The 14,856-nt window shown below is 44.9% G+C and overlaps 2 protein-coding genes and 1 non-coding gene across 4 annotated transcripts in view; 1 reads left to right on the forward strand and 2 right to left on the reverse strand.

Moving 5' to 3' along the window:
* LOC135384206 (neprilysin-3-like) overlaps nucleotides 1–14,043 on the reverse strand; it is a 40,914-nt gene extending 26,871 nt beyond the window's left edge. For both annotated transcript variants that reach the window (XM_064613422.1, XM_064613420.1), the window contains exon 1: nucleotides 13,919–14,043. In XM_064613422.1, the coding sequence (XP_064469492.1) occupies nucleotides 13,919–13,924 (6 nt within the window). In that variant the 5' untranslated portion in view covers nucleotides 13,925–14,043. The remainder of the gene's footprint in view (nucleotides 1–13,918) is intronic.
* The window catches only part of LOC135386286 (hemicentin-2-like), a 269,853-nt gene that overhangs the window by 132,510 nt on the left and 122,487 nt on the right, over nucleotides 1–14,856 (forward strand). The gene's annotated exons all lie outside the window — the stretch shown is intronic.
* Trnaa-ggc (transfer RNA alanine (anticodon GGC)) lies at nucleotides 3,746–3,818 on the reverse strand. The gene has a single exon. It is a non-coding gene; the product is annotated as a tRNA-Ala (tRNA).

Consider the following 14,856-nt stretch of genomic DNA (forward strand, 5'->3'; position numbering starts at 1 on the left):
TCGTGACACTAAAAGTGAGATAGCCTTTGTCTATCTTTGTCTATCGAAGCAAAGATAGACAAAGGCTGTAAGACGCTTTCTTATATAATGATCAGAGTCACCGTTCCAAATATTTTAATTCGATTCGCAGTCAAATATTTCTACTTGAATTTTCCAGCCAACGACGTCACTGTCAAGTGACGTTGTGAGATTACTGACATCACTGTCAGTAATTTCATTTGTGTTCTTCCTAGCAATGAAGTAAACACCTCGCGGTAAAACGTTTTACCACACCTCAAAATAGCCCTCGAACACCGTTGTCAACTGGAATCTCGAAATATGTCAACAACTACAGGCTTTGCAGACGACAGCGTGGAGCGTTTTTCGAACGGCGCGCCGCGATGTTTCTCGAGCGCCGGACCAGAACAATAGAGAAGAGAACGCGAGCTTCCCTTGCGACGATAGCAGATCTCAGCCGGTAACTGCAGAAGTAGTGCGTACGAAGTCGTCAGTCAGGGAACAGTCTCAGCAAGCATTTGGTCGCGGAAAGTCATTGGGCAGGCAGGGGAGGGGGGAAGGCACGAGTATGGCCACTTGCGAGATGGCTCGGGTGAACCGCCTTCTGCAGAGTATCCTTACGGATGCAGAAAGCTGAATCGTTGCGTAAGCGTCGACGTTTCAGCAATAAAACGACATCTCGTCCTTCTTTCTTTCCTCCCCATTTTCTTCATCCTTTCGTCACCTCGTGCCATGATGATAGTAATAAGAATGATGGTGTCTTATCGAAAACATCCTTCCGCGCGTTGCCATGTCATCTATATACTATACGTGCGTAGCACTTCCATTTTCGTCATCAACAGAAACAACAAGAAATCGATCCCCCTTTCCCCTTCCTTCACGCACTTGCCTTTCCTTTTCTTCCGTGTTTCCGCAAAACCGCGCCGTGCTCTTATCGCCCCCCTTGTCACGTTCTCTCTTTCTCCTTCGTCTGTATCGAGCCGTTCAATCAAGGCACTGTAGAGGTGTGCCATTCAAACCGCGTTGTTTGGAGTCCTCACTCCGGTCGGAAGAGACGAAAGAGACCGCGGAATTGCCGAGATTCAGTGGTTCACAGGCGTAGTTCGGCACAGGCTTGTAGTAGAGAGAACGACCCTGTCAGGTCCCCCAAACTCACCTCGGAAAAGCGTGCAATGAAGAAGGCCGCCACTAGATACCCCACTGTTGCCGTTCCGGATCACTGCAGCGCGCTAAGTTTAGCGGCAAAATGTTTTTGTTGTTTCTGCGAATGAATCTAGTCTTTATATGTCCAAATAAAACGCGTATAACAACTTTCTCTGTCGTGTTTCACTTTTTGGTCCGTTTTTAAACGTGTTGAGCGATCGGAAGGATCTAGTGCATGGCTGCGTGCATCACATAGCGTACCTGTCGTACCAGGCGCCGCAGGCGCTGCAGTCGTCCATTTCTCCTTCGGTGACTTGGCCTGGCTTGGATTGTGCTTCAACTGGATCTTTAGCGCGCTACAATCCACGCAAGCCAACGTCTGGTAACAATGGGGTATCTAAGGGCGGCCTCCGGCATTGCACGCATCGGGATAGGAACAAATACATGGGAAAATGGCGACCTTGGGGGACCTGGACCCTGTAAGAGGTCACTAAAGTGCAAAACGTTTCTCATCGCGGATGACGTTGCCTTGAATTGGCTGTTTATTCAAATCAGGAACAATTGCATAAATACCGAACACGTGCAGACCTCTAGCCTTGACAGCAGCACAATAGAAACGGGACTCATAGCCTCGTTCGTGGTTTAAGCGTGAATGTAGTCGCTAATGCGAATCACACTGACCCCGATCATTAATTATGAACGAACGTGACAGGAGAGCGCTTGCTTAGCTCTGGTAAATGTCCGAACCCTCGCTTTCAGTGTCGCGACATAAAGCTCCGAACTGCTATAGCTTTAGCGTAAAAAATATTTCCCCGAAGAAGTTATTTGCATAATGCTTCGATATCCAGCGGGCGAAAAGGAACAACATATATGCGGCACAAAAATAGTGTTGTTGACTTTTGTGGCAGCCTCGCATTAGTCCAAGGAGGGAAAAAGCAACTTCTTCCAAAATGTCCATCTCTCTTTTTTTTTTCTCTCTCTCCTGTATTTACTTTGGCAGTTTCTTACCCGGCTCACACACTTTTCGCTAAATTTGTTACCAATCGCGATTCAGAATAAGCTTATGCTCGGTTTGAAACCGTTCGGTCACACACGCTGAAATATGATAAAAAAAAATATGCGCCATTCCGAACTCTTTTGCCGGAAACTTCTCGGTCTGAACAAAAAAAGAAAAGAAAAGAAAAGAAGCCCGAGGACACAAAATCGAATAATCGTCGTCTTCAAGCGCTATTCTCGAAGGCTCCTACCATTAGTAGGACATCCCTAGACGCATTAAGTGGAACTTTTTTGAGGTCGTCCGGGAAACGCTCAATCTAAAAAGGAAAACCGCCGGATATAAAATGGGATGAAATGAAAAAAAATATGGTTCTTGAGCATAATAAGCTAAACGAGCGTCATGGCTGCACGATTCGTTTCTTCCGAGCGATGCCTTTTTATTCCATCCTATTCTTTTTTTTTTTTTTTTTATGGTTTCCATCGAGCAGACGTCATATATAAGAGGACGGAGAGAAACTTTCAACTTTTCCGTTCCGTCCCAGTCTGTGAGGCTGTCATATAACGCATCGCTTGTAATCGGACGTCCTCTGTTTGAAAACTGGGAACAGAAGCGGGAAGGTCCTCGCCCTGTTTCGTGGTCGCTAAATGGCCGACGGCACAAAGCGTGACGCCATTATCCTCCCCAAGGGTTTCGACCCGATGCTTTGTTCTTGCATCCCACGAGCTCAGAAGCGCAGTGCATGTAGCAGATATGCGGGCTGATAGCAACGAAGTGCTCTGCGTGAGTGAAAGGAACTGAGTATTGCTAGCAGTTGTGTATCGTAGTCGCAGGTATTTTTGACTGTGTCTAACGAATTCATTAGATAAAACTAATTACCTCGCTTTTAGAATGTTGGTTAAGAGAGAGAGAGAGAGACATGATAACGATCTTATGGGGATGACTATGGGGAATGTTGGTCAAAGGGCCCACGTGCCACCTGGAAAGCTGTAGAGCCCCTTGAGAGTGGTGTCTCCGGCAAGGTACGCTTTGTGCTCCTTTGTTTTTAGCTTTTTCCGGCCTAAAACCCGCGAAAAAAAGGAATATAGCACGTGACAACGCTCCTGGACGCCGCTCCCGTCTGCAGGGCACGTTGTCACGAAAATTCTTAGACAGCACAGTCGGTACCTGGATGTGAACCCGGGTCACCGCCCAGTCTCGAAGTGGAATGCCATCATCGTATAGTCACTGGACCACGGGAGCTGGTGCGAGAGGCCTCTGTTTCGCAGACCTTTCTACGTCACGAGTCACATGTCAGGGGACCACACTACGTCACGACGTTCCCTCGACACGCTAGATCCAAGATTGGAGGATTTTTGAAAGGTACGCGAGCAGCCTCTGTTTAGGACACTTTTCAAAGATTCTCCACTCTTGGAAGTAGCGCATCGGAGGACGAAGGAACTTCGTGATGTAGCGTGGGCATCTGACATGTAGCACGTGACGTGACCGGCGTGGCTCAAGCAGGTGTAAGTTGCGCGTGAAGGAAGAAACAAATAAGAAAGCCACGGGTACTTTTCGACGTCACGCGAGGATAATGTCAGCCGTTGAAAGATGAAAGTCACTGAAAAGGTTAGCTAGCTGTAGGACTCGAACCCACATCTTCTGGATTGCCGGTCCAGGGCTCTACCAATTGAGCTAAGCTAACACGCCTTCTCAGCGCCTTCCAGGGTGCGTCATCTGAAGGGACAAACCAGCCACTCTTTCACTCATCCTCCTTTCACTCTTACATTTTTGCTCACTCATACACACATTCATACGACGGGATCGACGCAGGCGGCAACTGTTGAACATGAAAGAACTGATGTTCTGAGGCTGGAACAACATAGAAGGGACAAATACATACAAAGCCTCAATTTAACGACGCGACTCGACTCGAACCCACATTTGTGGGTTCGAGTCCTACAGCTAGCTAACCTTTTCACTGACTTTCATCTTTCATCGTTAATTTCTTAGGAAAATTGAGGCTTTGTATGTATTTGTCCCTTCTATGTTGTGCCAGCCTCAGAACATCAGTTCTTTCATAATGTCAGCCGTCTGCGGCTGCTTTCGTCGACGGTGACCCTTACGCCCCACGATCCGGAACACAACAGGATTCAGTTTTAAGACCTCGTTCGTGAAATCCGCCTAGCTGCATTTCTAGAATATCATCATTTCTCGCAACCCTGCCCCGTCAAGGACCTCAACCGCAACCAGGCTAACCCTGCTTCACAGACTGAGTGCAAGGCTGTACTAAAACTTGCCTTCCGTTACAAGATTGGCCTCGCTCCCATCCCCTTGCCCCAGCCTTGTTTCACCCACGGCGATCTGTCGCACATTGTCATGGGCTGCCCTGAGGACCGAGTCGCACGAGAAGTAATGATGGCGCAGTTGGAAGCGCTTCCAATCCCCTGTGTCACATTAGAAGACATCCTGTACCCACAAGGTCCTACCCACATCCGTCGCAGAGCACGGGATGCGTTGCTGACCTTCGCATTGTCCGTAGGACTGTCTTAATTTATGTCCTTTTTATTATTATTATTATTATCATTATTGAACGTCATCCCCCGCGACTGTTCTTCTAAATGCGATTGCACAGTGACACACGGCACAGCGAAATTATTTAGCATAGTGGCTCTTGATGGCCAGCTTGACGAATGAGACAGGATTTCGTGCCAAGTTAAATGTCACTTCATTGCAGTCAAATCGCAGCACATGTCAGACCGTGTTTGACGTCCCTCGAAGGCGGCGTGACTAAGCGACTTTATACCACTGCCAAAAAGTTGAAGGCGTCCTCGGCCCGGATCGAATGCGCAACCTTGGGACAACGACTTACATGCCGCCGATATGGCCCACCTACACACACACACACACGCCTTGTTCCCCCCCCCTCCCTATATCTCTGACGACCTGTAACGCGCGTACATAACTCAACATAAGGTCCCACGCAGATCGTTCTATATGGTTGTCTAGTGCCTTCATCACACTCAAGACTCAAGAAAGCGAACCTTAGACCTACATCGTACCAGCTTTATTGTTTGCATCGATTTTCTCTTCTCGACTCACGGGCACAGACACAGAGGCGGATTTAAGGAGGGTCGTGGGGGCGACCTCCCCTCCCCCCCCCCCATACGGCCGTGCTCCCTATGTAAAAACCTTATCTCATCTCCTGGATGATACTGCGCCGCAAAGCACGAAATTTCCTTAAGACCCCCCACCCACCCACCCCCATGACAGACCCTTAAATCCGCCCCTGCACAGACATAACAACAACAACAAATAAGTTAATGATAATGAATAGGGAAATTCGCCACTTAAGGTGCGGCCCACTACCCCAAGGCACAATGGGGCAGGATGTGATGTGTCCTGATGATGAGGTGATGAAGAACGATGCTAAATAGGGATAGTCAGTGGAGTCAGTATGACATCAGAACGGTAGGCAAAACCACAGCACACAAAAATACACACACAGCACACAGGTACGCAGGCAGATTATAGGGTAGAGAGGAGACCAGTGTCCCGGAGAAAAATCTTGAAATACTCAAGAACTTGACGATGGTCAGTCTGGTTAGACCCAGGGCCGAGAATGGTTGCCAACAACCTGACACGTACAAGGGCGAAAATAGGACGTCGACTATCAAGCCTGTATCTTCAGGTGATCAGAGATTGGAGAAAACGAAATCCCATTGCCAGCTTCGATAGGCAATTCGTGTAAGCACTTAGCTCTCGTTCGCTCCCGTATGACTAACGACCCGTTTTCTCGCTAATCGCAGCCTCTGAGGCCCCATTATTCACTTTCCCCTTCTCCGCTCATTAGTTTTAGCGAAGTGGAAGGGAAATCATCACTCCGACGACGAAGGCTTAGCATGACAACCTTCCGCTTGTCCGCACTTCACGGATGTGCAGGGAAAAGGTATTGCAGTTCTGTAGGGGCCGCGGAATGAGCTTAGGCTGTGTGCACTGGATGCTCTGGTGTCATCCCGCCGTGTCATAAAATGCTAACTGAGCATGCGCAAGACAGTGGCGTATTCTATCGGGACTTCGGCGAAACTGTTTGGTTGTATAGGAGGGGTGTTCAAATCAAACCGCGACTTTTCATTTTTCGCAAAAGTAAAATGAGCTTACAGGCGTGAAATTTGTTTTATTTTTCAACGTAATCTCCAGCTGCACTAATGCACTTGTCCCAGCGTTTCACGAGGGCTTGGATGCCAGCAGCGTAGAAATTCATACCGGCGCGTAGCGGCCCTGATCGGACCGCATTCTTGACCTCGTCGTTGCAGCTGAAGTGGCGGCCCCCAAGGAACGCCTTCAGTGGCCCGAAGCTGAAAATCGCTAGATGCGAGGTCTGGACTGTAAGGGGGATGTGGCAGCAACTCACAGCCAAGTTCCCGTAAGATGCGTGTCGTGAGATGCGCGGTATGCGGGCGTGCATTGGCCTGTAGGAGGAGGTCTCCTTTGGTGATGAGGCCCGGCCGCTTTCGATTCAGCGCCTTGTGCACATCCCTGAGAACCTGGCAGTAATATGCACTATTGATCGCACTATCTGCACTATTGATATCGACACATGCAATCCGTCGGTCCTTGAGGATCAGGCGCTTCACAAGTTGGATGTTCTCAGGAACTCTGACACTGGGCTCTGAGCCGCCCTGGCCGGAATCGTCCTGCACTGATGTACGGCCATCTCGGAACCGTTCGCACCACTCAAACGCTTTGCTGTTGCTTAGAGTATCGTGGCTATACTGAGCCTGAAGTCTTCTGCGAATTTCAGATGACTTTACGCCTTCACTCACGAGAAACTTCATGACAATTAGCTGTTCGATGTGCGCGCTCACCTCGTTGTCGGCCATCTTGTTCAGCACGTGTCTTCTGTTTTCCACAAACTTTGGACGACCACGTGGTGAACGCAATAAATATCAGCTAAAACATCAGATAAAATATCAGCTAAGATATCAGTGAAACTATTAGCTAAAATATCAGCTAAGCTATCAGCTAGATATCACCTAACTATCAGCTAAAACATCAGCTAAGATATCAGTTAAAATATTACCTAAAATATCAGCTAAGGTATCAGTTAAGATATCAGCTAAATGTCAGCTAAATACCAACTAAAATATCAGCTTAATATCAGTTAAGATATCAGCTAAAATATCAGCTAAGATATCAGTTAAAATAGCAGCTAAAATATCAGCTAAGATATCAGCTAGATATCAGTTAAGATATCAGCTAAAATATCAGCTAAAATATCAGCTAAGATATCAGCTAAAATATCAGCTAAGATATTAGCTAAAATATCAGCTACGATATCAGCTAAGACTCCTGCTTGCAAAGGGGACTTTAAGATAAATGTCGACACAGTTCTCTGTGAAGTCGCTCCAGGACGCACTATCCCCTCTGCGGTAGTTCTGACATTGCCCGCCTGATACCACTGAGGCAGTAACAAATCAGCTGAACATAGGGTAGCATTATCAGTTAAGGGTAGACATTATCATCTACGCTATTAGCTAAAATATCAGCTAAGATATCAGTGAAACTATTAGCTAAAATACCAGCTAAAATATCAGCTTAATATCAGCTTAATATCAGCTAAGATATCAGCTAAGATGTCAGCTAAGATGTCAGCTAAAATATCAACTAAAATATCAGCTAGATATCAGCTAAGATATCAGCTAGATATCAGCTAGATATCAGCTAGATATCAGCTAAGATATCAGCTAGATATCAGCTAAGATATCAGCTAAGATATCAGCTAAGACATCAGCTAAAATACCAGCTAAGATATCAGTTAAAATATTAGCTAAAATATCAGCTACGATATCAGCTAAGACTCCTGCTTGCGAAGGGGACTTTAAGATAAATGTCGACACAGTTCTCTGTGAAGTCGCTCCAGGACGCACTATCCCCTCTGCGGTAGTTCTGACATTGCCCGTCTGATACCACTACGAAGTGAGGCAGTAACAAATCAGCTGAACATAGGGTAGCATAATCAGTTAAGGGTCGACATTATCATCTACGCTATTAGCTAAAATATCAGCTAAGATATCAGTGAAACTATTAGCTAAAATATCAGCTAAGATATCAGTGAAACTATTAGCTAAAATACCAGCTAAAATATCAGCTTAATATCAGCTAAAATATCAGCTAAGATATCAGCTAAGATATCAGTTAAAATAGCAGCTAAAATATCAACTAAAATATCAGCTAGATATCAGCTAGATATCAGCTAAGATATCAGCTAAGATATCAGCTAAAATATCATCTAGAATCAGCTAAGATATCAGTTAAAATATTAGCTAAAATATCAGCTACGATATCAGCTAAGACTCCTGCTTGCGAAGGGGACTTTAAGATAAATGTCGACAGTTCTCTGTGAAGTCGCTCCAGGACGCACTATCCCCTCTGCGGTGGTTGTGACATTGCCCGCCTGATACCACTACGAAGTGAGGCAGTAACAAATCAGCTGAACATAGGGTAGCATTATCAGTTAAGGGTAGACATTATCATCTAAGCTATTAGCTAAAATATCAACTAAGATATCAGTGAAACTATTAGCTAAAATACCAGCTAAAATATCAGCTTAATATCAGCTAAAATATCAGCTAAGATATCAGCTAAGATATCAGCTAAGATATCAGCTAAAATATCAGCTAAGATTTCAGCTAAGATATCAGCTAGATATCAGCTAGATATCAGCTAGATATCAGTTAAAATATCAGTTAAAATATCAGTTAAAATATCAGCTAAGACTCCTGCTTGCGAAGGGGACTTTAAGATAAATGTCGACACAGTTCTCTGTGAAGCCGCTCCAGGACGCACTATCCCCTCTGCGGTAGTTGTGACATTGCCCGCCTGATACCACTACGAAGAGAGGCAGTAACAAATCAGCTGAACATAGGGTAGCATTATCAGTTAAGGGTAGACATTATCATCTAAGCTATTAGCTAAAATATCAGCTAAGATATCAGTGAAACTATTAGCTAAAATACCAGCTAAAATATCAGCTTAATATCAGCTAAGATATCAGTTAAAATAGCAGCTAAGATATCAGCTAAGATATCAGCTAAAATATCAGCTAAAATATCAGCCAAGTTATCAGCTAAGGTATCAGCTAAGGTATCAGTTAAGTTATTAGCCACATATCAGCTAAACTATATATCAGCTAAATATCAGCTAAGTTATCAGTTAAAATAGCAGCTAAGATATCAGCTAAGATATCAGCTAAAATATCAGCTAAAATATCAGCCAAGTTATCAGCTAAGGTATCAGCTAAGGTATCAGTTAAGTTATTAGCCACATATCAGCTAAACTATATATCAGCTAAATATCAGCTAAGTTATCAGTTAAAATAGCAGCTAGGACATCAGCTAAAATATCAGTTAACATATCAGCTAACATATCAGCTAACATATCAGCTAACATATCAGCTAACATATCAGCTAAAATATCAGCTAAAATATCGGTTAACATATCAGCTAAAATATCAGCTAGATATCAGCTAAGGTATCAGTTAAAATATCAGCTAAGATATCAGCTAGATATCAGTTAAGATATCAGCTAAAATATCAGCTAAGATATCAGCTAAGATATCAGCTAAAGTAGCAGCTAAGATATCAGCTAAGATATCAGCTAAGATATCAGCTAGATATCAGTTAAGATATCAGCTAGATATCAGCTAAGATATCAGCTAAGACATCAGCTAAAATGTCAGCTAAGATATCAGCTAAGATATCAGCTAAGATATCAGTTAAAATATCAGCTAACATATCAGCTAACATATCAGCTAACATATCAGCTAAAATATCGGTTAACATATCAGCTAAAATATCAGCTAGATATCAGCTAAGGTATCAGTTAAGTTATCAGCCACATATCAGCTAAATATTAGCTAAGATATAAGTTAAAATAGCAGCAGGATATCAGCTAAGATGTCAGCTAAAATATCAGCTAAGACATCAGCAAAAATGCCAGCTAAGATATTAGTTAAATAGCAGCTAGCATATCAGTTAAGATATTAGTTAAATAGCAGCTAAGACATCAGCAAAAATGCCAGCTAAGATATTAGTTAAATAGCAGCTAGCATATCAGTTAAGATATTAGTTAAATAGCAGCTAGCATATTAGTTAAGATACTAGTTAAATAGCAGCTAGCATATCAGTTAAGATATTAGTTAAATAGCAGCTAGCATATCAGTTAAGATATCAGCCAAAAATGTCAGCTAAATATCATCTAAGAATATCAGTTAAAATATCAGCTAAAACATCAGCTAGGATATCAGTTAAAATATTAGCTCAGTAAACTCAGTAACTGCGAGTTACATTTCAGGCTGAAGAACTTCGTTATCCACTTACATTTTTCACACTGTAACTTAACTCGTAACGAGTTCTTTTTGACAGGTAACTTCTCAATGTATGGTATTACTATGGTCCACCTCGGGTCAACCTTAATAATAACACTCGAAAAAAATTCGGTCTCATTTACCAGTGCGATAACAGCCCCCATTGAAGCACTGGGGGAATGTGAAGTGAACAAAGTGATTGCGTTAAGCAAACGGAATAATTTCGTTCAATTACGATATCCTAATGGCCCCAAGGGTTGCTGTAATCGCGCTCGGGAACGAGACCACATTTTTTCCAGTGTTATTATTAAGGTTGACCGGAGCTGTACTAGTACACTACTAACACTCCTACTGCTACCATTACTAAAACTAGAGGACTATAGTAATAGAACGTTTTAGAATAGGGCAATTAAGCGTATGGGGGATCCCAATGAAAACTGCCTATTCTGAAATTGCGTTTGGGCTCTACTTGCTCGAGTACTTTATGTTTCCGGTCCCTCCTAATGGTCAAGGACCCTGTTTCATACATATTTATACAGTTATGTTGTATTATTATAACTTTTGATTTATGCACGCTATGCGATAGCCAGCATCAGTGTACATACATACATGAATGTATTATCGAAAACGAAAAAAAAAAATGTAAGCGCCGGCGCTTCCATTTTCATGTTTTTCGTTTATACTTTGCACTACAGCAAAATGTAACCTCGAACCAGTCTTCTCGTGACGCCACATGCTCGTAAACAGACGGTCGTCTATTAGCGACTCGGGTCCTCTGATAGTGCGCGTCTATGCGTTCCTTTCACACAGGAGCTCAAACCCGAAAGGATGTTCACTTTTAGGAGTCTTCCAGGGGTCGCAGTCTGGAAAGCACTCATTTGGGGCTCACAAAACGAAGGCTTCTGGCATAAGAAAGTACTGAGCTCCGTTCACGGCACTCAAAATGGCGGCGGGGGGATATGTTTATTAAGAAAAAAAGGAAAAAAGGAAAGGTCAGCCAGACGGAGGCCGGCTAGCTATTCCCAAAAAATCGAAAATGGGGAAGAAAAAATTGGGAAGGAAGAGAAAAAGGAGAGAAAATGAAAAGAAAAGGATAAGGAAAAAGGAAACAAGGAACAAGGAAACAAACAGAGGATTTCACTGACTTCCACCTCGACACTGGGAGATATGAGCTGGGAGATATGAACCAGGTTCGAATACCACAACTGGCCGCGCTGCGCGGGGCTTTTAGCTACAGGTTTTCCTCGGACGTTGAGGTATAGATGTTGGGGCAGTTCCCTCTGAAGTCAGCCCCGAGGCGCTCAATCCATCCAGAGCAACGTGCTACCGCATTGACAGGCAGATCGCTCGGCAATAACACGCCGACAAACAAACCACTTCCTGCTTGGAGCCAACTTATTACGGAACTTCTTCGAGACATCCCCAGCCTTTCCAGTATACCATAGCAGGACCATCGTATATATATACCATCCCGCTATAAAGGGGGTCGTCGCTGTCGACGCCTTCGAAACCGCACGGAAAAAAGCCCCATTAGCGGAAGGCGAGCGCAAAACTGTAATTTATGTCCCGCCTATTTATCGGGCCGAAAACCCCGGAGGGGGGAAAAGCATCGATCTTGTCAGGCCATTGTGTCCATACGCCACCCAGACCTCTTTTTCTTCGGATCGAAGTCCCCCAGGAAATTTTGAGCCTCCGAGGCGATTCGTGTCGAGATTCTTCCCCGCTAGTACCGACGGGTCACGTTCGAAAAAGGAAGGAGATCCCATCGATTCGTATTGGCTGACCGCGACTGCGTCCGTGCAAACAGCGAGTGGGACATTGACTTTACGGTATGGAAAGGCATAATGTATATTGATAGTGGTTGTACGTCACAGTGTGTATAGAGATAGAGACTGACCTCGGTAGCTTAGTCGGTAATGTGTGGGCTTGCCGAGCTCGAGATCGCGGGTTCAATCCGGCCGGTAGCTACGTGAGGGAGGTAAACATAGCACCGTGTGTCGGCGCACGTCGGAAAGAACCCCACGGAGTAAAAATTATCCGCAGTGCCACCCTGCGTCACGTGCAGCATGTAGCCGGACAAATAGGCTCACACACCTTACGTGCAAATCTGCTCCAATTACCTGTTAGTGTCGGCACAGATGCAGTACACTCTTAAAAATGAACTTCACCACATAGCACGCTCCTAGCCAACCATCACCCCGAATGACAACGTTCTCGCTCTAGATTTGTTGAAAACGGGAGGAGGAGCCTATTTTGTGCCCATTATGCACGGCACAAAATAGGCTCCTCCTCCCGTTTTCAGCAAATCAGGGCCGAGAACGTTGTCATTCGTGATGGTGGTTGGCTAGGAGCGTGCTATGTGGTGAAGTTCATTTTTAAGAGTGTAGGAGTTAAAACGAAGAAGACATCCAACCCTCGCAGGAGCAGAACGACACGGGACAAAAATAATGAGAGGGAAAGCGCTCCTGTAAATAAGGGGAGAGGTTTTAAGCAGCATAGCTTCCAGAAGGGGACCCCTCTTTACTGAGGACCTTCTGTTTTATCCGGCGGCACAGTCTCATGCCCGCACCGCCTACACTCTTAAAAATGAACTTCACCTCATAGCACGCTTCTAGCCAACCATTATCTCGAATGATATCGTTATCTGCCCTGATTTGTTGAAAACGGGGGGCGTACGCCATTTCTGTGACACTTATGCTGTTCATAATTGTCACAGAAAAGGCGTACGCCCCGTGTTTTCAACAAATCAGGGCAGATAACGATATCATTCGAGATAATGGTTGGCTAGGAGCGTGCTATGCGGTGAAGTTCATTTTTAAGAGTGTAGTGCGTGGCTGGGGGGGCTCCTAGACCCCCCCCCCAATCTGTGAAACCCAAACTGACCTAACCTCACTAAAGTGAGGTGAGCGCCTTCTGGAAACTACTGCAAAAAACAATCCCGTAAATGAGTAGGGGACAGGGAAAGCGTTCTTCCTTAACTTTGCCCTTGTCATGTGTGAGTAAAGGAGACGGAAAGTGATCTCTCTATACTTTACTCTTATACTGTACAGGACAGGACAAGAGTCCTTTAAAATCAGTAAGGGACAGGGAAAGAGTTCCTCGTGCCCATTCCTTTTGCTCGACGTGAGCAATGGACAGGACAAGACCTTCTACAAAATGGTAAAGGATAGGGTCGAGCTCACATGGTCCGCATTCTCCCATATTCTTGTCCTGTTTGAGTAAGGGACAGGACATGGGCTCTTGAAAGTGAGTAAGGGACAGGGAAAGAGTTTCTCCTGTCTCTTTGCTTTGAGTCTTTTCGGAATATTTGATTTTCAACAAATCTGGCTCACGTAGCTCTCGTTATTGTTCGCAGTGAACCAATTATTTTATAACGTATCGCGCGTAGTGATGCACAGAAATGCGCTTCTCACGCAACATAACAAGGCGTAACTTACGAACATGCTCGAGTCATCTGCTTCGGTCCTTCTACGAAATTCCGCCGAGCAAACTGTTTTCGCAGAGGCCCGAACCCAAGTCACGTCTTTGTAACAGCGTCTTCAGCACTTCCTCCAATGTGTACTGCATGTACTCAATGGAAGAACCCAAGTATTTTTCCCTTCCTCTCGAATACTCTCTCACCAGAGAAAGAAGGCGTAGTGCGCGATGACGAAAGCATTTCGTGAAACCAGGCAGGCGATATGACTCTTTATCTACAGTTGCTGTTACGATGCCAACAGGGCGTTTCAGCTGATTGGAAGCACTCCACAAAAACTATGCGATAAAGGACGCCATTTGAAAATAATAACGCTTATCGTGACTTCCAAACCGTTATCATGAATAGCGTCTCAAAAATATCTAATATCCCGACGGAATAAGACCAGAAGCTGGAGTCGGGCTCCGATCGCGTCCGGGTAAACGATAACAAGCAGAAAGATAGTACGAATGAGGCCGGCAACTTCGTTTGTACCCAAGCGGCACAATGTACTGAAAGTCGAGTGCAATAGGGGTGGACGGTATGTGTCTTATCAATGTTCTTTAGTTTCACGAGTCTGTTCAAGGCCTTTCATCTACCCGTCCACCCCTATTGCACTCGACTTTCAGTACATTGTGCTGCTTGGGTAATGTTGCCGTCTGCGAAATGTGATTGGCCCAAGCGTGGGAGCAATTACTATTATGAGCAGCCCATTTTGATAGAAGCCAACCTTTCTGCCAAATTTTTTTTTACCGCGTTAGCACTGCGAAGCAACTGTTGCTATGAGCGGCGTACGGACATGGATAGAGGGAGAGAGGATAGCAGAAAGGAGAGGGAAACAGAATGGTTAACATGCATTCCTAGACCGACTTCAGGGGAATTGCACCGACGTTCGTCGGGAAAGTCATCCGGAAAACCGAG

The sequence above is a fragment of the Ornithodoros turicata genome, chromosome 2 (assembly GCF_037126465.1).
Source record: "Ornithodoros turicata isolate Travis chromosome 2, ASM3712646v1, whole genome shotgun sequence".
Classification (NCBI taxonomy): domain Eukaryota; kingdom Metazoa; phylum Arthropoda; class Arachnida; order Ixodida; family Argasidae; genus Ornithodoros; species Ornithodoros turicata.